This window comes from Dryobates pubescens, chromosome 3 (assembly GCF_014839835.1).
Source record: "Dryobates pubescens isolate bDryPub1 chromosome 3, bDryPub1.pri, whole genome shotgun sequence".
Classification (NCBI taxonomy): domain Eukaryota; kingdom Metazoa; phylum Chordata; class Aves; order Piciformes; family Picidae; genus Dryobates; species Dryobates pubescens.
In genome coordinates this window covers 10,957,483-10,982,053 of record NC_071614.1, presented here as the reverse complement: position 1 = coordinate 10,982,053, position 24,571 = coordinate 10,957,483, and the positions used below count along the sequence as shown (strand labels likewise).

Genomic DNA, 24,571 nt, shown 5'->3' with positions numbered 1-24,571 from the left:
AGGGAGTAATTGAATTTGATAACACCACATCTAAATGACAACATCACCCTACCCTAAACCCTTCTGTTTATAAATACACCAGGAAAAAGGAAAAGGTTGAGTGCTAAAGGGGAACACTCCTATGGTGATGTAAGTTTCCATGAAGTTTTGATGGCAGGTGGCGGGGGGGAAAGGGTAGTGGATCCCCAGTTCTATCTTAACCATTGTCATGGTACTTTCCTCTTAGGAAGCAAAAATTGAACCAGAAGAATTTACAAAGCAGCTGTACACAGAGCTCAAGTCATCTCCACAACCATATTTAGTTCCTTTTCTCAAGGTAAGTGTCTGATGGTGGATAGCTGGTGTGAAATGAGGGGAGGGAGGAGGACCAGGAAAGCAAAGCAAAGGGGCAGAGAGTTCATAAAAGTCATAGAATGGTTTGGGTTGGAAGGAACCTTCAGGGCCCTCTGGTTCCACCTGCCTGCCATGGGCATTCCAATAGGGATTTCCTTGGGTAAGCTGAGGGAATGGTGCTGAACCTGGCTCTGTGTGACTGTTGCTCTTGGGAAGACAATTATCTTTTGGGAGGGAAGTAGGATTTCAGCAGACTAATTGGTGCTGTGTTCTTAAATTGGAGAGTAATTATCCTCCGATCGTTAATGGAGACTAATGCCTTGGAAGCTGCTGCATCTCCACCAGAGCAGCTGCACTGAGGTGACCTCTTACTTCCTCATCAGAGCTGTAGCTGTTCTGACTCCTAATACATAGGACTCACAACAGTGGCTGTGCAAGGCTTACAGAACCATAGAATTATTTCACTTGGAAAAGCCCTCTTAAAAATCATTGAGTCCAACCACCAACCCAACACCCCCATGGCCATTAAACCATGTCCCAAGTGCCATGGCCACACCTTTCTTGAACACCTCTAGGGATGGTGACTCTACCTGGGCAGCCTGTTCCAATCCCTGACCACTCTTGCAGCAAAGACATTTTTCCTAAGCTCCAACCTAACCTTCCCCTGGCACAATTTGAGGCCATTTCCTCTCCTTCTGTCCCCTGATGCTAGGGAGAAGTGACCAAATCCCACCAGGCTTCTTTCAGGGAGCCATAGAGAGCACTGAGGTCTCCCTTCAGCCTCCTCTTCTCCAGACTAAACACCCCCAAGTCCCTCAGCTGCTCCTCACCAGCCCTGTTCTCCAGACCCTTCCCCAGCTTTGTTGCCCCTCTCTGAGCTTGCTCCCAGCACCTCAATGTCCTTGCACACACAGTATGCAGACTTAAAGTTCAAAGAGTCTACTTGAAGCTGTTCGTCTCTCTGCTGCTTTGTGTTAAAAAAGAGGCAGGGGAAAAAAGCCCAAACAACAACAAAAAACCAAGCCCAAAACAAGGAAGAACTTCTTTGCAGTGAAGGTGGTGAGACACTAGAACAGGCTGCCCAGGGAGGTTGTGGATGCTCCCTCCCTGCAGGTGCTCAAGGCCAGGTTGGATGAGGCCATGAGCAAGCTGGGCTGGTGGGAGGCATCTTTGCCAGTGCCAAGCTGGTTGGAACTGGATGATCTTTAAGGTCTCTTCTAACCCAAACCATTCTATCATTCTGTGATTTTTCCAAATCAGTTCAGGATGCATTTGGTCAATAAATGAGCATGAGGAAAGCTGAGCAGCTTTGCAAAAAGGAAAGGGAGTGAGTGTTCAGGACAGTTGTGCTGCAGAAGCGATGTCTAGGTGTGCAAGCAATTTGCTCACTTAATACATTAGCATGTGAGACATGCTCCTTTTGCACGAAGCCCAGAGCAACAGCGTTGTGCTGGAGACTCACAAACTGTTGAGAGGGTAAAAAAGGGGTTGTGAGAATATGCAGAGCTGAATTCCCCTGGTTCTGAGCAGTAACAGCCTCTTCCCAGTGAGCCCTTTAGCGAGCACTGATCAGATGCCCTCTGGGGCTGCTCTTCTCCAGGCTCAACAGCCCCAGGTTACACAAGAGCTTGTTTCCCACCAAAACATCCCAAGGGGGCTGGAGGAACATCAGGGACATGCACAACAGGGCTGTTGGGCTTCCCTTTCCTGACCTCTTTGAGGATGCTCCTGCTCACTGCAGGGGGTTGGACTTGATGACCTTTGGGGGTCCCTTCCAATCCAACCTATGCTATGCTGTAACGTTCATAGGATCATAGAATCAACCAGGTTGGAAAAGACCTCAGAGATCATCAAGTCCTAATACCTAACACCTCCTGACAACTAAACCATGGCTCCAAGTGCCACATCCAAGCCTTTCTTGAACACCTCCAGGGATGGGGACTCCACCACCTCCCTGGGCAGCACATTCCAATGGCCAGTTGCTCTTCCTGGAAGAACTTTCTCCTCACCTTCAGCCTAAACTTCCCCTGGCACAGCTTGAGACTGTGTCCTCTTGTTCTGGTGCTGCTTGCCTGGGAGAAGAGACCAACCCCCCACCTGGCTACAACCTCCCTTCAGGTAGTTGTAGACAGCAAGAAGGTCTCCCCTGAGCCTCCTCTTCTGCAGGCTAAGCAACCCCAGCTCCCTCAGCCTCTCCTCACAGGGCTGTGCTCCAGACCCCTCCTCAGCTTCATTGCCCTAAACATTGCACATAGTCAAAGAGAAACACCTGGAGAGGGCTGGTTCTGTCCATCAACCTCCTCAAACATGGGCAGTAAAAATGTTGTCAGATACCTTTGCTGAAGCTCTGTTGCAGGGAGCTAACTGCCTTCAGTTGTGCTGCTGCAGCTGCACGGCCATTGCTGAAGCGCTGTCCCCCTCTAGCGTAGGCACAGCTGTACTGGAACAGAGCTGCTCCTGCTTTACAGCTTGGTTCTGGCTTGACTGGAGGGTTGGTAGCTCTCTGTCAGATGGTTACAATACAGCAGGGCTTTTGGCAAAGCAAGCATTTATTTATTGAAGTGGTAAAGCAGTGAAAATGATCTGATGCTGAAACACTAACTCCAAACTGAAAAGTAGAGACAAAAACCAACCCCAACAAAACAAAGGGGGGGAAAAAACAACCCCAATAACAAAACACACACAACCCCCCCCCAACAAACCCAGACCAAACACAGTTCTGGATGGGTTTCCCTACAAGTGCAGTTTGCTCTGTGCTGTGAAGCCATGGTGACTGCTGAGCTTTGCTCAGCCTGTGGTGGCGATTCTTGTGCTCCTCGCTGAGCGGTGGTGTCATCAGTTTCAGGGGGGGCCTGATTTCTGGGGGAAGGAATGCATGGTCCTGTGAAAAATTCAGTGGGGAGAGGAGGTAGAGGAGGCAGCTGCTGATGTATGAGTGCTGTGGAGGGTGCTGCTGATGTTATGGGCAGGGTTTTCTCCTTGTTTCTCCTAGAAAAGTCTGCTCGCCCTGCGGCAGCTGTTGCCCAACGCTCAGAGCTTCATCCAGCAGTGTCTGCAGCAGCCAGCCCCAGCACAAGAAGCTGGTTTAACTTGTGCCCCTGCAGCCCCAGCTCCTTCCATGGCATCTGTAGCAACAACTGCTCCTCCAGTTACAAACCCAGGGTCTGCCTCTGGAACAGTCACATCCTCTCCAGAAGCAAACCCAGTGTCTGCCCCTGGAACAGTCACAGCCTCTGCAGTTGTGAGACCAGTGTCTGCCTCAGGAACAGTCACAGTCTCTCCAGAAACAAACCCAGTGTCTGCCCCTGGAACAGCCACAGCCTCTGCAGTTGTGAGACCAGTGTCTGCCCCTGGAACAGCCACAGCCTCTGCAGTTGTGAGACCAGTGTCTGCCTCTGGAACAGCCACAGCCTCTGCAGTTGTGAGACCAGTGTCTGCCCCTGGAACAGTCACAGTCTCTCCAGAAACAAACCCAGTGTCTGCCCCTGGAACAGCCACAGCCTCTGCAGTTGTGAGACCAGTGTCTGCCCCTGGAACAGTCACAGTCTCTCCAGAAACAAACCCAGTGTCTGCCCCTGGAACAGTCACAGCCTCTGCAGTTGTGAGACCAGTGTCTGCCCCTGGAACAGTCACAGCCTCTGCAGTTGTGAGACCAGTGTCTGCCTCTGGAACAGCCACAGCCTCTGCAGTTGTGAGACCAGTGTCTGCCCCTGGAACAGTCACAGCCTCTGCAGTTGTGAGACCAGTGTCTGCCTCTGGAACAGCCACAGCCTCTGTAGTTGTGAGACCAGTGTCTGCCTCTGGAACAGCCACAGCCTCTGTAGTTGTGAGACCAGTGTCTGCCTCTGGAACAGTCACAGCCTCTGCAGTTGTGAGACCAGTGTTTGCCACTGGAACAGCCACAGCCTTTGCAGCTATAAAGCCAGCCCTTGCCAGAGCCCCAGTGAAGGCTTCTCTGCAGGTGTTGAAGCCTGCTCCTCCCTCTGCAGTGGTGCCAGCATCTCTCCGGCCTGCACCCTCAGTCCTCACCACAAGGACAGCACCATCAGGCCTGAGTGCTGTCCAAGCTGTCAAGCCAGCCTTCACTTCTGCAGCAGTGACATCCTCTCTCCAGTCTGTGAAGCCAGTGCTGGTCTCTACAGTGACCTCTTCATCACCAAGCCCTCTGCAGCCCCTGAAGCCAGTGGCTGGAACTCCCATCAGAATCAAAGTCCCCCAGCCAGGCTCCGTGGCTGCACAGTCAGTGGGTGCTCAGCAGGTGGTTAAGGTGAAACAGTTGGTAAGATGAATTTCTCAGGCTTCTTTGCTTTGACTCTTAGCAAAGAGGAAATCGATTTGGGCCTTAGCGTGTTCTTTTCCAGCACGGGAAGGTGGCTGTCATGAGCTCAGCAGGTATGTCTGTCACGGGGTGGGGATACTGAGCCCTTGTGGAGAAGGTGAACAAGGCCAAGTGCAAGGTCCTGCAGCTGGGTCAGGGCAATCCCAAGCACAAATCCAGGCTGGGCAATGAACGGCTTGAGAGCTGTCTGGAAGAGAAGGCCTTGGGGGTGTCAGTTGGTGACAAATTCCCCAGGAGCCAGCAGTGGTCCCTGGCAGCCCAGAGCGAGCTGTGTGCTGAGCTGCAGCCAGAGCAGGGAGAGCAGCAGCACAGGGAGGGGATTCTGCCCCTCAGCTCTGGTCAGACCCCAGCTGCAGCACTGCCTCCAGTTCCAGTGCCTCCAGCGCAAGGAGGACCTGGAGCTGCTGGAGAGGGTCCAGAGGAGGCCATGCAGGTGATCAGAGGGTTGGAAAACCTCCCCTGTGGGGACAGGCTGAGAGAACTGAGGCTGGAGAAGAGAAGGCTCCCAGGAGACCTTAGAGTAGCCTTCCAGTTCCTGAAGGGGACCTAATAGGAAGCTGGGGAGGGACTTTTGACAAGGGCTTGCAGTGACAGGACAAAGGGCAATGGCTTTGAGCTGGAAAAGGGCAGATTTAAACTGGAGATTAGGAAGAAAGTCTTTGGATTGAGGGTGGTGAGGCACTGGAACAGGTTGCCCAGGGAGGTTGTGGATGCCCCCTCCCTGGAGGTGTTCAAGGCCAGGTTGGATGAGCAGCCTGGTCTAGTGGAAGGTTTCCATGCTCCTGGCAGGGAATTACAACTAAATGATCTTTAAGGTCCCTCCCAACACAAACCATTCTTGGAATCTAAAGCAAGCTGTAAGCTTGATCTCTTGCAAGCTCTGCTGACCACCATTGCACCAGACTGAACATCCAGCTTGAGGCATGAGGGAGTACAAGTTCTGACCCCTAGGCTAGGCTGGCATCTGCAGGAGAAGGCAGGGCATGCTGGTATCAGAAGTTGCTGGTGGGATGCTTATGTTAATTACTGTTAGATGTCTTGTTAGGGCTGAGCCTCAGCCAGCCACCAAGGAGTCCAGGCTCTTTGCCTTGATAGTTCCTACCTTGGGTACAAGGCACAAGGGACTTGAAGATATTTAGTGATATGTTAACTGAAATGCACAAAGTAGCTCAAGGAGCTTTTCAAGCAGAGTTCTGACCTCCAGCTTTACTAAGACATGTTAATTATGAAGTCATCCAAAAGTGAGCTTTTTCCATCAGGCCTCATTAGCTAACAAATTCCAGGAGGAATAAATGTCTTGATGAAACAATACCCTCAAAAGCAAGGTGTTAACAGCTTTCCTGCTTTTTTCTCTTGGCACAGGTTAACTTCTTGCTAATGCTAATGTTAAATACCAACCAACTGTGGATCACAGGCAGGCAAAGTGCAGCACAGGAGGTTCCATGGAAACACAAGGAGAATATTCCTCCTTTTGAGGGTGGCAGAGCCCTGGTCCAGGCTGCCCAGAGAGGTTGTGGAGTCTCCATCTCTGGAGGCATTCAAACCCCACCTGGCTATATGCCTGGTTTATTTACTCTGGGTGATCCTGCTCTAGCAGTGGGGTTGGGCTGGATGGTCCCTTCTAGCCCCTACCATTTGGTGATAACCAAAAGAGTAACACTGAAACCCATAAAGTTTGGCTCATGAGTGTTTGAGGCAGTGAGGAGTGTGCTGTCTGACTGCTCTACCTGTAAGGAATTCAAGTGTCTTGAGAGAATGTGAGCCAACAGTGTGTGCTTGCAGCCCCGAAGGCCAGTGGCATCCTGAGGTGCATCCAAAGGTCCTGAGGTGCATCAAAAGCAGCATGGCCAGCAGGTCAAGAGAGGTGATTCTGCCACTCTGCTCTGCTGGGACCTCACCTCTGGAGTACTGTGTCCAGTTCAGGAGCCTTCAACACAGGAAGGACATGGACCTGATGGAGCAGGTCCAGAGGAGGGCCATGAAAATGATCCAAGGGCTGAAGCACCTCTGCTCTGGGGACAGGCTGAGGGAGCTGGGGGTGTTCAGCCTGGAGAAGAGAAGGCTTCAGCAAGACCTTAGAGCATCCTGTCAGTACCTGAAGGGGGCTACAAGAAGGCTGCAGAGGGACTGCTTCCAAAGGCCTGCAGTGACAGGATAAGGGATGAGGGGCAATGGTTTGAAAGGAGGGGAGAAGAGATTTAGATTAGGTGTTAGGAACAAATTCTACACCATGAGAGTGGTGAAACACTGGAACAGGCTGCCCAGGGAGGTGGTTGAGGCCCCATCCCTGGAGATCTTCAAGGTTCCACAAGCCTCTGAGCAACCTGATCTAGTGGAGGATGTCCCTGCTGACTGCAGGGGAGTTGCACTGGATGAGCTTTGGAGGTCTCTCCCAAGCCAAAGCACTGTATGACTAGTGTCCCTCTGGCAGGTAACTCAGTTCTTGACTCGGACTTCCTTGTGCAGAATCTCTTTCCCTTTAAAAGAGGGCAGAACATTGGACTTCCCCTTCAGCTAGATCTGCTTTGCCAGCCATTGGGGGTGATTCTCCTTTGTAGTTTGTTTATTGTGGACACCTGATTTAGCAGTATTCAGACCCCCCTAAAATCTTTGGCTTTTTAAGCTTGCCTCCTTTCACCATGCATGAGGTGGCTGCAGCCTTAAGAATCCTGCATTCTAAATGAAGGCCTTTAAGAAGAACAAAGCACTCAGCTCTGTGGAAGGGGTGGAAGGGGCTCCTTTGGGTCTAAAAAAAAGACCTACCAACCACAAAAGCCCAGGAAAAGCCCCAAACAGTTACCCAGCATATGCACTGACAGGCTTTGATGCAGCAGCTAAAGCCAAATTGGAAAAGGGCTTGGTAGCCTTACTGTCTTTGAGGAGTGAATTTGAAATTGCAGCCAGAAGAAAATGAGGACTTCTTAGGTTGTCCAAGGGCTGGAGAGCAGTTTGTTGGCTGCAGAGTAAGCCCTGTGATCCAGGGGAAAGGTTGGCCATCTGTGCAAACAGAGGAGGAAGCTGAACTCAGCCCTGGGGAGCTGAAACAGTTCTTGAATATGAGATTGGTGAGCTCAAGGAATGGCTTCAGCCTCCTGCACTTCTGCAGTGCTGCAGCCTGGTTCTATTCTATTCTATTCTATTCTATTCTATTCTATTCTATTCTATTCTATTCTATTCTATTCTATTCTAAATTTCTTTTCTTCATCATGCCTTGCCAACCCTGAACTGCATCCCAAGCATGCTTTTATCCTCACTTGGGTAGATCCCAGGCACAGTGATTGAAGTCCTTGAATGCTTGCTCTTCAGAGCACCTGTTTCATTTTGCTCTTGCACGTAGCTGAAAGGCTGAGTTGACCACTTTGCATCTTGGCTGTAGCAGGAGCTTGGTGTTTGTTCAGACAATATCTTTGTACAAAGAGCAGGTTAGCTAGAAGCAGCTGCATCTTCTAGGGCTTCCCTACTGCCTTTCCTTGAAAGGACAGAGGGTCTGTTTCCCCCTCACAAGAAAACAAATCTGGATCTCCCCTCCCCAAGCAGAAGGCTCCTGCTGCCAGCTGAAGGGAAGCCCGTGCCAGCTGTGCAAATCTGTCCACACAATGCTGCCAGCAATTTCTTTCCCTTTCCAGCCTGCAGAGCTCTCTGCTGCCATACACTCCCTCTGCATGCCCAGTTCTAATTTAGGTCTCTTCTGCTTGAGCAATGTAAAGTGAACTTCCACATGCCAGCTGCAATGTAGTGTTGGTGGTGCTTAAGAATGCAGCAATGCAGTGGTGTAATGGCAGAATCACCACCAGAGTGTTGCAGCATGGAATTTCATGGAGCCATGGAATTGTTTTGGTTGGAAAAGGCAACTTTGAGACCAACCATTCTCTAACTCTACCAAGGCATCAGGAAGAGTGTGGCCAGCAGGAGCAGGGAAGTCATTGTGCCCCTGTGCTCAGCACTGCTTAGGCCACACCTTGAGTCCTGTCTCCAGTTCTGGGCTCCTCTGTTTAAGAAGGATATTGAGAAACTTGAAGGTGTCCAGAGAAGGGCAACAAAGCTGGGGAGGGGTCTGGAGCACAGCCCTGTGAGGAGAGGCTGAGGGAGCTGGGGTTGCTTAGCCTGGAGAAGAGGAGGCTCAGGAGAGACCTTCTTGCTGTCTCCAACTCCCTGAAGGGAGGTTGTAGCCAGGTGGGGATTGGTCTCCTCTGCCAGGCAAGCAGCACCAGAACAAGAGGACACAGTCTCAAGCTGCAGCAGGGGAGGTTTAGGCTGGAGGTGAAGAGAAAGTTCTTCCCAGTAAGAGAGATTGGCCATTGGAATGTGCTGCTCAGGGAGGTGGTGAAGTCACTGTCCCTGGAGGTGTTCAAAAAAGGCTTGGATGTGGCACTTGGAGCCATGGTTTAGTTGTCAGGAGGTGTTAGGTATTTTCCAGCCTTATTGACTCTATGATTCTATAAACCATGCCCCTCAGCACCACATCTCTGCCTCTTTGAAACACCTCCAGAGATGGGGATTCAGCCACCTCCCTGGGCAGCCTGTGCCAGTCTTTCAGAACCCTCTCAGGGAAGAAGTTTCTTCTGATGTCCAACCTAAACCTCCCCTGGTGCAATGTGAGGTCCTCTCCTCTCATCCTATTGCTTGGTACTGGGAGGAAGAGACCACCACACCTGGCTCCGGCCTCCTTTCAGAGACTCATTTCCAAAGCTCCAGGTTTGTGTGGTGGACACAAGGGAGGTGTTTTGCAGGGAAGCTGTTGGGATGGATCATATGCCTGTGCTGTGAGAGTTTCATGTTTGTGGAAGGGTTCTCTCCTGGTGGCTCTCTTAACACAGCCCCATTTGAAGGCACTGGCTTACAAAGAAGTTTCATCTTGGAAACGAAGCCTGTCTTGCTGTAGTAGTTTGTCTCTTGTTAAAGCTTCATGTTAGGCATAAAGAGCAAGAGTTTCATGGTGTAGTCCCTGCAATTACCATCAAGATGTGCTCCCTGGACATTGCTAACAGCTGAAGCAAGGAGTGAAGTGCTTGTGCTGTTCCAACTGCTTGTTCTTAATCAGGAGTTAGTGTCAAGTCCCCTCAGAGCTGAGCTTTCTTCAGCAGTCTCCTCAGTTTTTCAAGAGCTTTTCTTGCCCTGGGTGTATGGCATTTGCATTCTGCTGGTGAGGCTTCCTCCATGAAGCAGTAGTGCTTGTAGTGTGTGATGATAGCTCAACATCTCTCTGCTGAGCTCCCCACTTTGCTCTGTGAATGTAAAGCAGGTTCAAGTCAGGCTAATGGAGAGGCTCTCTCGGGCAGCTGTCTCTGTGCCGGCAGTGGATGTTGCGTTCCCTTTCCTTTTTAAACTCAGGAGTGTGGATGATTTTTATTTGATGTCTCTGTCAACCTACTTAATGGGGCACAAAGGAACAGTCCCTTTTCTTTATTACTCCTTCCTGCTAACCTGAAGCAAAGAGGCAGTAGCTCTTTCTCACAGCTATTGCCCATTCTTGTAACTCTTCTTCCTGGCATCAGATCCTTGTCGGCGTTGCTGGGGTTGCTGTCCTCTCCTGCTGCAAATCCCAAGGACTCACAGCTTTTGTTAGTCTAGCAGCTAGGATGGCAAACAGAACATCAGCTCTGCTGCCAGCACATCCCTTCTGTTTCTCCTGGATTCATAGCATCACTGAATCACAGAGTGGTTTGGGTTGGAAGAGACCTTAAAGATCATCTAGTTCCAACACCCCATCCACACCTTCCACCAGCCCAGCTTCCTCAAGGCCTCACCCATCCTAGCCTTCAACACCTCCAGGGAGGGGCATCTATAACCTCCCTGGGCAACCTGTGCCAGTGTCTCACCACCCTCACTCCAAAGAATTTCTTCCTAATCTCTAGTCCAAACTTCCCCTCTGGCAGCTTCAATCCACTCCCTACAACAAGCCCTTGTAAAAAACTCCCTCCCCAGCTCTTCTGTAGCTCCCTTCAGGTACTGGAAGGCTGCTCTAAGCTCTCCCCAGAGCCTTCTCTTCTGCAGGCTGAGCAGCCCCAACTCTCACAGCCTGTCCCCAGAGGGGAAGTGCTCCAGCCCTCTGATCAGCTTCATGGCCTCCATACCCCAGCCTCAAAAGGTTTGTTTCTTTGCTCCTGTGCTGTGTCAGTGTTCTGCATGCTGAGGATGAAGCATCATGTCCCCTGGTGGAAGGGAGAATCTCTGGGGGCCTGTCAGTGTGGGTGCTGGCAGAGGCTGTGAGCAGTTTGTCCAAGCTGGGTGGTGGCTCAGTGATGATCTGATCATCAGTGGTGCTGTGAACAATAGCATATGGAAGCTGAACCTTTCAGAAAGATCAAACCCTGCTTTGTTCAAAACACAGGCAAATGTTAGTGTCTGTACTGCTGCAGGAGGAGGTGCTGGATGTGTGAGCCTTGACTCAGCCCTCAGCCTGTCCCTACAACTCCCATGGTCCATTCCTCTCATGGATCTTGCCTTTCTTCCACTGGAACAGGTTGCCCAGGGAGGTTGTGGATGCCTCCTCCCTGGGCATGTTCAAGACCAGTCTGGATGGAGACCTTGAGCAAGCTGGGCTGTTCAGTCTGGAGAAGAGAAGGCTCTGGGGAAGACCATAAAGAAGTCTTGCAGTACCAGAAAGGGCCACAGGAGAGCTGGGGAGGGACTTCTGACAAGGGCTTGGTGTGATAGGAGGAGGGGGAATGGATTGAAGCTGGAAGAGGGGAGATTGAGACTGGAGATGAGGAAGAACTTCTTTGGAGTGAGGGTGGTGAGACACTGGCACAGGTTGCCCAGGGAGGTTGTAGATGTCCCCTCCCTGGAGGTGTTCAAGGGCAGGTTGGATGAAGTCTTGAGCAACCTGGGCTGGTGTGAGGTGTCCCTGCCCATGGCAGGGGGTTGGAACTGGGTGATCTTTAAGGTCCCTTCCTAGCCAACCCATTTATGACTCTGTGAACTACCTGTTGTCTGCTTTTCAGACACCACCTTCAGCTCCCTTATTCTACTGTTGGGATCCATCCTCTCTGATACTCCAAGTGCCTCTTCCTGTGGATGGGGGATGCTTCTGCTGATGATGTTTGCTGATAAACCTGAAGTTAGATGACAGAGGGAGACAGCCTAATTTCTTAAGTACAATCAATGTCAGTTGCTTAATTACACTTGTGCAGTGTTGCTGTGCCAGCACTCCTTAGACTTTCAGATGTTAGAATAAAAGATGTAGAGGAGAAAGATCAGTTTCCTGACCCTGAAAAAGTCCTTTACTAGCTCTTTGCTGCTGTAAAAATAGGATTCTCTCTGAAGACATTAAAACCATAGAATGGCTCCTGTTTGAAGGGACCTTAGGCATGATCTCCTCCAATATCCCTGCCATGGGCAAGGACACCTTCCACCAGCCCAGCTTGCTCAGGCCTCATCCAACCTGACCCTGGACCACCTCCAGGGAGGGGACATCCACAGCCTCCCTGAGCAACCTGTTCCAGAGTCTCACTACCTTTGTGCTGAAGAACCTCTTCCTGAGATGCAGTCTAAATAACCTTGTGCTTTGGTGAAAGCACAGATTCCTCCTCCTTGTAATCAATAACTTTTGCAAAGGATGTACCAAAAGCTGCAGACCACATTTGAGTAGCCAGGAGGCTGAGAAATGAGGCTTGTAGGAATGCTGCAATTGTATTCCTTTCTTGCATTTTAATTGCCTCTGAAGAGGAGGGATTGCTATTTATCAGCTGTGCCTGTAGCTCTGTGTTGTGATGACATCCTGCTGGCTGCTTTTGCTTCTTTCAAGAGCCTCTTTAAACAAAACTATCAACCCCCTTCCTTTCCCCCCCTTCAGCAGTGTGCTGATGCTTTTGTGTGGCAGCTTTACTCACTGGAGGTGTTGCTGGCTGCTGCTTCATGACCCCATGGTCTTCAGTGCACTTTTTCTTCTTGCTTTGAAACTCAGCAGCTCCATTTCCAAGTCGTGGTGTGGCTTCATCCATGGATCAGTAACTTTGTAGTGTGTTCTCCTAGTTCTTGACAGGAAAAGGATTTGATGCAAGACTCCTGGTTGTGTTGGTGGTCTCCCTTCCCAGCTAGGTGTATGTGATACTTACTCTTTTGAACTCATTGGCAGGCAGACTCAATATTCAATTTTGGGTCTGTTCAGCAAGGCTTAGAGAGAGGAAAAGCCTCTTAGTCTAAGGGATTGTGTAATACTCAGTGAAACTCCTCTAATAGGGTTATCAATAGAGAGGAGGGAGAGCTCTGCTATTTAAATCAGGCAGTTAAATTAAGTCATTTTGACCAGCATGGTAACTTCTATGACTCCTTCCAACAAATCCTCAGTGCTCTTTGGGAAGGTTACCAGTGTGCACTTGCAGCCCAGAGAGCCAAGCAGAGCCTGGGCTGCAGCAAGAGAAGCATAGCCAGCAGGGCCAGGGAGGGGATTCTCCCCCTCTGCTCTGCTCTGCTGAGACCCCACCTGGAGCACTGTGTCCAGCTCTGGAGCCCCTATTACAGGAAGGATCTGGAGGTGCTGGAAGGTGTCCAGAGAAGGGCCACGAGGATGAGCAGAGGGTGGAGCTGCTCTGCTATGGAGACAGCCTGAGGGAGTTGGGGTTGTTCAGTTTGGAGAAGAGAAGGCTCCAAGGAGACCTAATTGTGGCCTTCCAGTATCTGAAGGGGGCTCCAAGAAAGCTGGGGAGGCACTTCTGAGGGTGTCAGAGAGTGATAGGACTGGGGGGAATGGAACAAAACTAGAAATGGGGAGATTCAGATTGGGTGTGAGGAAGAAGTTGTTCCCCATGAGGGTGGTGAGAGCCTGGCACAGGTCACCCAGGGAGGTGGTGGAAGCCTCATCCCTGGAGGTGTTTGCAGCCAGGCTGGATGTGGCTGTGAGCAACCTGCTGTAGTGTGAGGTGTCCCTGCCCATGGCAGGGGGGTTGGAACTGGCTGATCCTTGAGGTCCCTTCCAACTCTAACAATTCTATGATTCTAATGTCCCTGCCTGAGCCTGGCTTCTGAAGTCAGTTGCTGAAGTCTTGATTGCTGCATCCCTCCTGCATCAGGACCATTTCCATCTGGTGGGACCCAGTCTGCTGCCCAAACAGAGATGAGAATTTTTCAAAGATGAAAATGTTTCCCTGTGAGAGCAATCAGATATTGGAATCTTCTCCCCAGGGAAGCAGTGGATGCCTCCACATGGGACAATTTGAAGACTCAGTTTGACAGGGTGCTGGGCCAGCTCATTTCAGCTACACTATCACCTAGAAAGGTTGAATCATAGAATTGTTAGGGCTGGAAGGGACCTCAAGGATCAGCCAGTTCCAACCCCCCTGCCATGGGCAGGGACACCTCACACTACAGCAGGTTGCTCACAGCCACATCCAGCCTGGCTGCAAAAACCTCCAGGGATGAGGCTTCCACCACCACCCTTGGGGTCCCCTCCAACCTGGCCATTCTGGATTTTGTGTGAGCTTAAACCCCACCACCAGGTGTGAAGGATTATTGTCACAAAGTTAAAAAACCAACCAACCAACCAACACAAAAACCAAACCCAAAGAAACAAAATCACCTCCCAAAAGCTGAGGTTTCTCTGAGCAGGCTGTTTGCCTTAAACTGGAAGCCAGCCATGCATGTCCAGCAGCACTTCTGGCTCAATGAACACCTTGATACTATTTACTTCTCTGATTGTTTAGCTTTTCTCACTCTTGATATTGGCTGTCCCTCTGCCAGGTAGTCCAGCAACCACCAGGAACCATTGTAAAGCAAGTATCCACACTGCCCCAGCCCTCAACACTGACCCTGCAGACATCTGCTGAGGAAAGGATGCCACTGAATACACTGCTTCAGACTAACCAGTTGCCTCCAGGTAAAGTGGAACTACTTCAGTGGAGAAGGGAGAGGACTGCTGAGGTATAGAAGAAAGCCCAGGCTGTTGGTAGGTTGTAGGAATGTAAGAAGGTGGTTGTCTGGTGGGAGCAACCAGCTCTGTCAGGAGATTCTAAGAGTGTATCCAGTCAAGGGAGGTCTCCTGCCCCTCTCTTTTGCCCTAGTGAGGCTACATGTGGAGTACTGGCTCCAGTTCTGTGCTTCCCAGTTAAAGAGAAACAGGGAACTCATGGAGAGAGTGCAGCACAGGCCACAGAGATTCTGAGGGGCTGGAGCAGCTCTGTGAGGAACAAAGGCTGAGAGCTCTGGGGCTGTTGAGTCTGGAGAAGAGCAGCCCCAGAGGGTAGCTGAGCAATGCTCAGCAAGAGATAAAGGGTGAGGGGCAAGAGGCTGGGGCCAGACTCTGCTCAGTGGTGCCCAGTGACAGCAAAAGTGACAACAGGTACAAACAGGAGGTTCCATCTGAACAGGAGGAGAAACTTCTGTGGTGTGAAGGTGCTGGAGTCCTGGAGCAGGCTGCCCAGAGAGGTTGTGGAATCTCCTTCTCTGGAGAGATTCCAAAGCCACCTGGACATTGTGATCCTGGGCAAGCTGCTGTGGGTGTCCTGCTTTAGCAGGGGGTTGGACTGGATGATCTCCAGAGGTCACTTCCAGCCCCACCATGTTGGGATCCTGGTATGATTCCATGTGAAGCTGAACATCCTGGCCTGTATCAGCAATAGTGTGGCCAGCAGGAGCAGGGAAGTCATTCTGCCCTGTGCTCAGCACTGGTTAGGCCACACCTTGAGTCCTGTGTCCAGTTCTGGGCCCCTCAATTTAAGAAGGACATTGAGAGACTTGAAGGTGTCCAGAGAAGGGCAACAAAGCTGGGGAGGGGTCTGGAGCACAGCCCTGTGAGGAGAGGCTGAGGGAGCTGGGGTTGCTTAGCCTGCAGAAGAGGAGGCTCAGAGGAGACCTTCTTGCTCTCTCCAACTCCCTGAAGGGAGGTTGTAGCCAGGTGGGGGTTGGTCTCTTCTCCCAGGCACCCAGCACCAGAACAAGAGGACACAGTCTCAAGCTGTGCCAGGGGAAGTTTGGGCTGGAGGTGAGGAGAAAGTTCTTCCCAGAAAGAGTAATTGGCCATTGGAATGTGCTGCCCAGGGAGGTGGTGGAGTCCCCATCCCTGGAAGTGTTTAAGAGCCTGGCTGAGGCACTTGGTGCCATGGTTTAGTTGGTGTTGGGTGACAGGCTGGACTTGATGATCTCAGAGGTCTTTTCCTAACCTGGTTAATTCTGTATTCTGTTAATTCTGTCTCTTTACTGTCTGCTTGGAGTTCTGATGAGGAGCTCAGTGTGCTGTCTGCTTCTGTCATGTCCATCAGACATTTGTACTTATTACAATACTGTGAGTAAGCTCTTTCCACTGAATGTTCTTTAGACTGTGCTGCTTGGGAGTTGTTTCATGAGGCTTTGCTTTTTCCTTCAGCAGGTCTAGGCTGAGTTTGTCTTAGCCAGCCAGTCTCCACTGGCCAGCACAGAGGAGGGGTTTGCTGAGAGCATGCAGGGATTTTGGCCATGGAGAGCAGATTGAATGCAAGACTCTGGAGTGTCTGCTTTTCAAATGGATCTCATTAGCAGTTATTGAGTAGCCTTTGCTAGCAATGTGAGCTGATTAAACACTCATCTTAGCCTTTATCTTTTTGACTCTGGCATGTTCTTTGTTTTGCTGTGTTTTAGGTTCCATTCTGAAACAGATCACCCTGCCAGGAAAGAAAATTCTGTCCCTTCAAGCATCTCCTCTTCAGAAAGCTGGAATAAAAGAGAATGGAGCAGCATCCTTCAGGTAACAAAGAAACAACATCAATAGAGGGGTTTACTGTAGGAAGGAACAAAAGGACCAGGTGGTGGGAAAAGGGCCCACAGAAAAGCAAATGTCTTTGGAAACTTGCTTGTGCTAGGTGTTTTTCACCTTCTAATACTAATTGCCAAGGGAGAACCTAAACATTTTGAGCTTGTGGCAGATGTTAAGTATTCTTAATCTAGGAAAACTGTCCTGGTGAGGTTGGATTTTCATCATGCTGTCACAGAAAGCTAGAGGTTGGAAGGGACCTCTGGAGGTCATCCGATCCAACCCCTGTGCTAAAGTTCGGTCTCCCACAGCAGCTTGCCCAGGATCACAATGTCCAGGTGGGTTTGGAATCTCTCCAGAGAAGGAGGCTCCACAACCTCTCTGGGCAACCTGCTCCAGGGCTCCAGCACCCTCACACCAAAGGATTTTCCCCTCCTGTTCAGTTGGAACCTCCTGGGTTGCAGTTTGTATCTGTTGTCCCTTGCCCTATCACTGGGCACCACTGAGAAGAGCCCATCCCCATCCTCTTGCCCACTCCCCTTGAGATACTTAGAAGCTTTGAGATGATCTCCTCTTGGGCTGTTCTTTTCCAAGCTGAAAGGCCCCAGGTCTCTCAGCCTCTCCTCATCAGAGAGATGCTCCAATCTCCTCAGCATCTTCATAGCCTCCATTGGACTCTTCCCAGTGGTTCTCAGTCTCGTTTGAACTGGAGAGCCCAGAACTGGACACAGCACTCCAGGTACAGCCTCACTATGGGAGAGTAGAGGGGCAGGAGAACCTCCTTCAACCTGCTGGGTGCACTTTTAGTGCCCCCCAGGATACCACTGGCCTGCTTGGCCACAAGAGCACATTGCTGTCTTCCAGTATTCCCAGCTGTCATGAGTCAGGGCTGGGCTGGGCACTAAACAAGGGGCAGAGGCTCTCTAGGAACCCCTCTGACTTCCCAAAAGGGGAATAAGGGAAAGAAACTGATGGGATAGGAAAGAAACTAAACCAGCTGGGGTGGAAATAATAACAAAAAGAGTAGAATATATACAAACAGATAGAAAATGAGTATTGAGCTCAACCCCCTGAGGGCAGTCAGTCAGTCACCATCACCACTGGTGCTGTGGCAGAACTCCCAGACTGGACTCAGTAGCAGATGAGAAATGATTCCAGAGCTGGATTCTGGAATTCAGGAACTAGTGCACCAGGATAAAAGCAAAATGGACAGAGCCCTCCTCAGGCACCAGCCACTGAGGAAGAGGGTGAAGAAGAGAGAAGAGCTTGACCCTGCTGATCCCTCAGCTTTATCCTGATGATGACATCCATGGGCTGCAATCCCTTGTTGGTCAGTTTAGGGTCACCTGTCCTGTCTGCTCCTCTCTGCAGCTGCAGCCTTTTACTTCCTACACCCCAATGTGGGGCATACACAGATGTCTGCAGCCCAACCCTTGGTGCTACCTCTCCTCATCACATTTTTCACTGCTAGCAGCAGCCCCTGGCTATGCAAACCTGCCCTGAGCTGCAGAAAGTGCTGGCCCTGAGCAGAGACTGAGCTGGGAAAGGACAGCAGTGAGCAGAACCAGCTCTGCTCTAGCTCACACCAGGACAGCAGCACAGCTGTTCTTTGTGACCTGTGATCCATGACACTGGTGATCATGTGTGAGGCAGAGAGAGGCACCATGGCCCCCTCTGAGGTTTTATGGTGGGGTTGGCTCTGGGTAGAGAGCATGGTGTGTGAGTGATGTGGTGGCACATGTGACACTCCAGACTGTCTGCTCTCATTGCCAGATCTCATCCAGCCTGTCTCCCTCTGCCATTGTGTCTGGGCTAGGTTGGGATATGAGAAGGTAATACTCACTCAGAGGTACTTAGGAAGCTGTAATTTGACCTTGTCTGCTCTGTAATGGATTAGGTTTAGTTGCTTGAGATGAGCAGTAGCAAAAATGATGACTCCCTCTAATTAAGAAACCTTCTTGAAAGGATTCCAGCTAAGCAAGGGCAGTGCTGGCACTTGGCTTGCTCCATGGCTTGCCTTGTAAAGGGCACTGAAAAAGCCTGACACCTTCCCTTGAAGTATTGATCAGCATTAAGAGATTCCCCTTCAGTCTGCTCTTTTCCAGGCTAAGCAGCCCCAGTCCTCTCAGCCTTTCCTCGTAAGAGAGATGATGTGGTCCCCTCAGCATCTCTGTAGCCCAGACTTGTTTTCCAAAGCCCATGCAGCTCTGACTTCTGGTCTGGGAGGTATTAACAGTCTCAACTAGCAGACAAACAGCAGACAGCAAAGTGGAGAACATCTGAGGAGCTGCTCTTCCTGCTCCATGGTAGTGGCTCTTGCTCTGCTGAAGTTGTACTGTCCCATGTAGTTGCCTTTGACAGTGCATGGAGGTTGGGATCAGTTGTGCTTTTCTGATCTCCCCTTTGGGCTCCTCACTCCTGGAAAGACACTGAGTTGCTGGAGTGTGTCCAGAGCAGCTGGTGAAGGGTCTGGAGAACAGGGCTGGTGAGGAGTAGCTGAGGAACCGGAGGTTGTTTGGTCTGGAGAAGAGGAGGCTGAGGGGAAACCTCAGTGCTCTTTAAACCTCCCTGCAAGGAGGTTGCAGTGAGGTGGGGATTGGTCTCAGGCTGGGGTCAGAGTGGCTGGAGAGCAGCCAGGCAGAGGGACCTGGGGGTGCTGGTTGACAGCAGCTGAACAAGAGCCAGCAGTGTGCCCAGGTAGCCAAGAAGGCAAATGGCATCCTGGCCTGCATCAGCAATAGTGTGGCCAGTAGCAGCAGGGAAGTCATTGTGCCCTGTGCTCTGCACTGGGTAGGCCACGCCTTGAGTCCTGTGTCCAGTTCTGGGCCCCTCAGTTTAAGAAGGACATTGAGAGACTTGAAGGTGTCCAGAGAAGGACAACAAAGCTGGGGAGGGGTCTGGAGCACAGCCCTGTGAGGAGAGGCTGAGGGAGCTGGGGTTGCTTAGCCTGGAGAAGAGGAGGCTCAGGGGAGACCTTCTTGCTCTCTCCAACTCCCTGAAGGGAGGTTGTAGCCAGGTGGGGGTTGGTCTCTTCTGCCAGGCAACCAGCACCAGAACAAGAGGACACAGTCTCAAGCTGTGCCAAGGGAGGTTTAGGCTGGATGTTAAGAAGAAGTTCTTCATAGAAAGAGAGATTGGCCATTGGGATGTGCTGCCCAGGGAGGTGGTGGAGTCACCATAACTGTTTAAGGAGAGCCTGGCTGAGGCACTTGGTGCCATGGTTTAGTTGATTAGATGGTGTTGGGTGATAGGTTGGACTTGATGATCTCTGAGGTCTTTTCCTAACCTGGTTAATTCTGTATTCTCCCTAGTATCAGCTATAGGACAAGAGGAAATGGCCTGGAATTGTGCCAGGGGAGGGTTAGGTTGGAGATTAGGAAGAATTGCTTTGCTGCAAGAGTGGTCAGGCACTGGAACAGGCTGCCCCCCTGAGGAGACCCCATCCCTGGAGGTGTTCAAGAAACCTGTGGCCATGGTGCTGTAGGCCATGGTTTAACATCAGGCCCTGGTGGCTGTGGGTCGATGGCTGCACTCGATGACCTTAGAGGGCTTTTCCAACCCAAACAGCTCTGTGATTCTATAGAATGGAGCAAATGAAGATGGGTTCAGAAGATGTGCATTGGTCAAACACCAGAGGGTGCCCCAGGCTCACTTTTCAGCCCGTACAGACACATTCACAGCTGTGCCCTGCATCTGCCTTGCTTGGGCTTCTCTTTCAGTGGCACTGAGTATCAGCCATGACTTCACGCAGGATAACCCTCAGAACTTGCTGTTTGTTCTCTTTCCCGCTCTGTCCTAACAAGCTTCAGTCACTGGAGACTTGTCACAGCTGGGAGAGTTTGCCCTCTTGATTTCTGGCTGTGGCCTATCAAATGCAGGAGGGGTGAAAGGGGGTGGTAGAGAAGAGAGGATTTCTGGAAGGAGGGCAGAAAATGAAAGCAAGTCAGCATCCAACAGAAACATCTGCAGGGATGCTCTGGAGTCTTTGCCATTTAGCAGCTCAGAAGGATTTTATAGCTCACTCTAAGTGCACAATGCCTTGGTATCATAGTATCAGTCAGGGCTGGAAGGGACCACAAGGATCATCCAGTTCCAAGCCCCTGCCATGGGCAGGGACACCCCACACTAGATCAGGCTGGCCAGAGCCTTGCTTCAAATGATTGAGGATTGCTTGAAGAGCAAGAGCAAGGAGTTTTTACTCTGTTTATAATGTTAAGGTTGTGCTTAAAGTACAAAACAGAGTAGTTTCTGCTCTTTCACTATTTACTAGGAATTTACTGTTTACTCCTTTTGAGTATTTTGCTATTTACTAGGCAGTTTTTGCTATTTACTATATAGTTCTAACTACTCTTTTTTATCCTTCTGATACTAACGTAATATGGATTCTAACACTCAGCTGACTCTTTACTGAGCACCACTTTTAAGGGCCTATCATGCCACATATAATGCTCCTTCCTTTGGGTGAAGTAAATTAAGGCCAGCAGCATTTCCATAGGTGCAAATTAATCTGCCTCTGACTAAGAACAGATTTCTATCCCACAGGGATGAAGTTAGAAATCACAAGGTCACAGGATGGCAGGGGTTGGAAGGGACCCAAAGAGATCATCCAGTGCACCCCCCCTGCCAGATCAAGACCATACAATCTAGCTCAGGTCACAGAGGAGCACATCCAGACAGGCCTTGAAAGACTCCAGAGAAGGAGACTCCACAACCTCTCTGGGCAGCCTGCTGCAGGGCTCTGTGACCCTTACAGTAAAGAAGTTCCTCTTGTGTTGAGGTGGAACCTCCTGTGCTGCAGCTTACATTGTAGAGCTGGTCCTTAGCACACAGATGTCTGCTTGCCTGCAAGCTCTGGAATGTGTGTAGAATGATAGAATGGCAGAGTTTGGGAGGGACTTCCAGAGATCCCTGGATGTCAGGGGTTGGAAGGGACCCAAAGAGATCATCAAGTCCAACCCCTACTGCCAAAGCAGGATCACCCAGCTCAGGTCACACAGGAACACATCCAGATAGGGCTGGAAGGTCTCCAGAGAAGGAGACTCCACAACCTCTCTGCCTGCTCCAGGGCTCCAGCACCATGACACAAAAGATGTTTCTCCTCATGCTGAGGTGGAACTCCCTGTGTTTCAGCTTGTACCTGTTACTCCTTGCCCTGCAAGAGAGACTGTCATGGAAATACTAAAGAAAATACTAACCTGATAAGGGCAACCAAGCTGGTGAAGGGTCCAGAGAGCAGGGCTAGTGAGGAGCAGCTGAGGGAACTGGGGGTGTTTAGTGTGGAGAAGAGGAGGCTGAGGGAAGACCTCATAGCTCTCTACAGCTCCCTGAAAGAAGTTAGAGCCTGGTGGGATTTGGTCTTTTCTCCCTAATAATAAATGATAGGACAAGAAGAAATGGCCTCAAGTAGCACCAGGGGAACTTGAGGTTGGATATTAGAAGGGACTTCTTCCCTAAAAGGGTTCTGAAAGACTGGAACAGGCTGCCCAGGGAGTTTGGAGCTAGATAGGGCTTGGTCTTTTCTCCCTAGTAACAGGACAAGAGGAAATGGCCTGAAATTGCTCCAGGGGTGGTTTAGATTGGACATGGGGAAAACTTTCTTTCCTGCAAGAGTGGTCAGGGATTGGAACATGCCTGACATGGTGGAGTCCCCATCCCTGGAGGTGTTCAGGAAACATGTGGCTGTGGCTCATAGTGTTGAGTTGATGATTGGACTCAATGATCTTAAAGGTCTTTTCCAACCAACACTTTTGATTCTATGATTCCATTTCAGAGCACTGAAATGTATGTCTGTAGAGAGGTGGATAAATGGTTACCTCCTTCTTGCTGGAGTATTCTAGTGTGAGGTGTCCCTGCCCGTGGCAGAGAGGGTGGAACTAGATGATCCTTGTGGTCCCTTCCAACCCTGACTGATACTGTGATACTATTTGGAGTGTGTGGCTGGGTTAAAAGCTAGAATGATTTACTGGGAGTGCTTGCTGTACCCAAGGTGCAGGCATCCTCACTTGGGTTCCAGGAACAGCTCCATCAGGGTGATGTGAGGTCCCAGCACCAGCAGCTCTGCTGGCTCTCAGTGCTAGCTGTGCTGATTTGGTGATCTCCTCTATCAGCAGATCTGTGGCAGTCACTGCCACTTCTGGGGCATTCTTGTCTCTGCCACCAGCAAAGACTTTTCTGTAGCAATCATCAAGAAGAGGAAACTGGAGTGCACTTGTGAAGATCAGTTAGCACTCAATTATCATGCAGGGAAGCTTCACTTACATGCCTGTTGAAAGATCAGGGTCTGTGTTAGGCTGGTGTTGCTCATGAGGATACACTTACAACTGCTCAGTTACTGCTTGTGGAGGGATGGGAGGAGGGAAGCTCTTCTGGCTGCTAGCTGTGGTCACAACAATTCTGACTGTCCTAGGGTTTAATGCTGCTCTTAGCATCATAAACTGGGGACACAAACCTGGTGAGGAAGCTGTGGGGTCTAGTTAGACAGCTTGAGTGTTGTGTTCAGTTCTAGGCCCATCTGGGTCCTGCCTTTGGTTCACAGCAACCTCCTGCAAAACTCCAGGCATGGGGCAGAGTGGCTGGAAACTGCCCAGCAGAAAAGGACCTGGGGGTGCTGCTCAACATCCAGCTGAACGTGAGCCAGGGTGTGCCTAGGTGGCCAAGAAGGCCACCAGCATCCTGGCCTGGATCAGCAATGGTGTGGCCAGCAGGAGCAGGGCAGTGATTGTCCCCTTGTACTCAGCACCTTGAGTACTGGGTTCAGCTTTGGGTCCCTCACTACAAGAAGGACATTGAGGGGCTGGAGCATGTCCAGAGAAGGACAATGAGACTGGAGAAGGGCCTGGAGCACCTGAGCTATGAGGAGAGGCTGGGAGAGCTGGGGGTGTTCAGGCTGGAGAAGAGGAGGCTGAGGGTTGACCTCACTGCTCTCTACAGCTCCCTGAAAGAAGGCTGGAGTGAGGAGGGGACAGCTTCTTCTCCCTGGTGGCAAGCAACAGGACTAGAGGAAATTGATAGAAGCTGTGCCCAGGAAGGTTTGGGCTGGATGTTAGGAAATATTTCTTTATGGAAGGGATCTCAGACAGGGGAATGGTCTGCCCAGGGCAGTGCTGGTTCTTGTGTGTAGCCAAGGTTCATTTGTAGCTTATCACAGTATAACTAAGGTTGAAAGAGATCCCAAGGATCATCGAGTCCAGCCTGTCTCCACAGACCTCATAACTAGACCATGGCATCAAGTGCCACGTCCAGTCTCCTCTTGAACACCTCCAGGTGTTAAGGGTGCTCACTAAAAGAAAAGTGAAGCTCAGGTCTGTATCATAGTATCAGTCAGGGTTGGAAGGGACCACAAGGATCATCTAATTCCAACCCCCTGCTATGGGCAGGGACACCTCACACTAGATCAGGTTGGCCAGAGCCTCATCCAGCCTGGGCTTAAACACCTCCAGGGACAGGGCTGTGCTCCAGGGCTGTGCTGATGCACTTGTGCTGTGAGCTTCAGCTGGTAGCACAGGCACCTCAAAATGGGCTCAGTTACAGCTCAGTGAGTCAATATTCAACTCCATTCAACACTTGGTTCTACCTAGAGAATTGACTTGGCTCTACCCAGTGAATTAGTAGCATAGAACAAATTTTGGGACTTAAGAGCAGTAGTTCTTGGGGGGGGGGGGGGGGGACTTGGGGGCTTACCACAGTCCTTGGTTTCCAAGCTTGCTCAGAATTTCAGTTTGATGTGAGGGGTTTGCATGCCTAGGAACTGAGGCATTAGTCAAACTGATGTTTAAGAGACTCTCCACTGCATTGTGGAGGCTTTAAGCAGCCACCTGTGCTGCCCCTGCCCACACTAAACATCTGTGGTATGGAGGTGGCCTCCGAGACAGCTCAGTGTGGCTGTTTTGGTGGTAGCTGAGAGGCTTTTTCCTTGTGTCCATTCTGAGTGAAGAGTGAAATGTTGTTTCTCTCTTTAGCAGAGATGAAGATGACATCAATGATGTGACCTCCATGGCTGGGGTCAGTGTGGCCGAGGAGAGTGCCTGCGTTTTGGCAGCCAGCTCTGAGCTCATCGGTACTGTCGTCCACTCTTGTGCAGATGAACCTTTTCTCTCCTCAGAAGCACTTCAGAAGAAGATCTTGAAGATAGGTGAGAGCAAAGCACATGTACCAGATGGGTATGGATGTAGTGTTCCCTTGCCCAGCTTCCTGTGGGCTGGTTTCAGCAGCCAGCCTCTGCAGACTTGGAAGATCAA

The 24,571-nt window shown here is 50.7% G+C and overlaps 1 protein-coding gene across 1 annotated transcript in view; it reads left to right on the top strand.

Moving 5' to 3' along the window:
- The window catches only part of TAF4B (TATA-box binding protein associated factor 4b), an 89,834-nt gene that overhangs the window by 22,198 nt on the left and 43,065 nt on the right, over window positions 1–24,571 (top strand). The window contains exons 6-11 of the mRNA XM_054180203.1: window positions 227–316; window positions 3,326–3,452; window positions 4,089–4,612; window positions 14,351–14,486; window positions 16,223–16,328; window positions 24,296–24,465. Of these exons, the coding sequence (XP_054036178.1) occupies window positions 227–316; window positions 3,326–3,452; window positions 4,089–4,612; window positions 14,351–14,486; window positions 16,223–16,328; window positions 24,296–24,465 (1,153 nt within the window). The remainder of the gene's footprint in view (window positions 1–226; window positions 317–3,325; window positions 3,453–4,088; window positions 4,613–14,350; window positions 14,487–16,222; window positions 16,329–24,295; window positions 24,466–24,571) is intronic.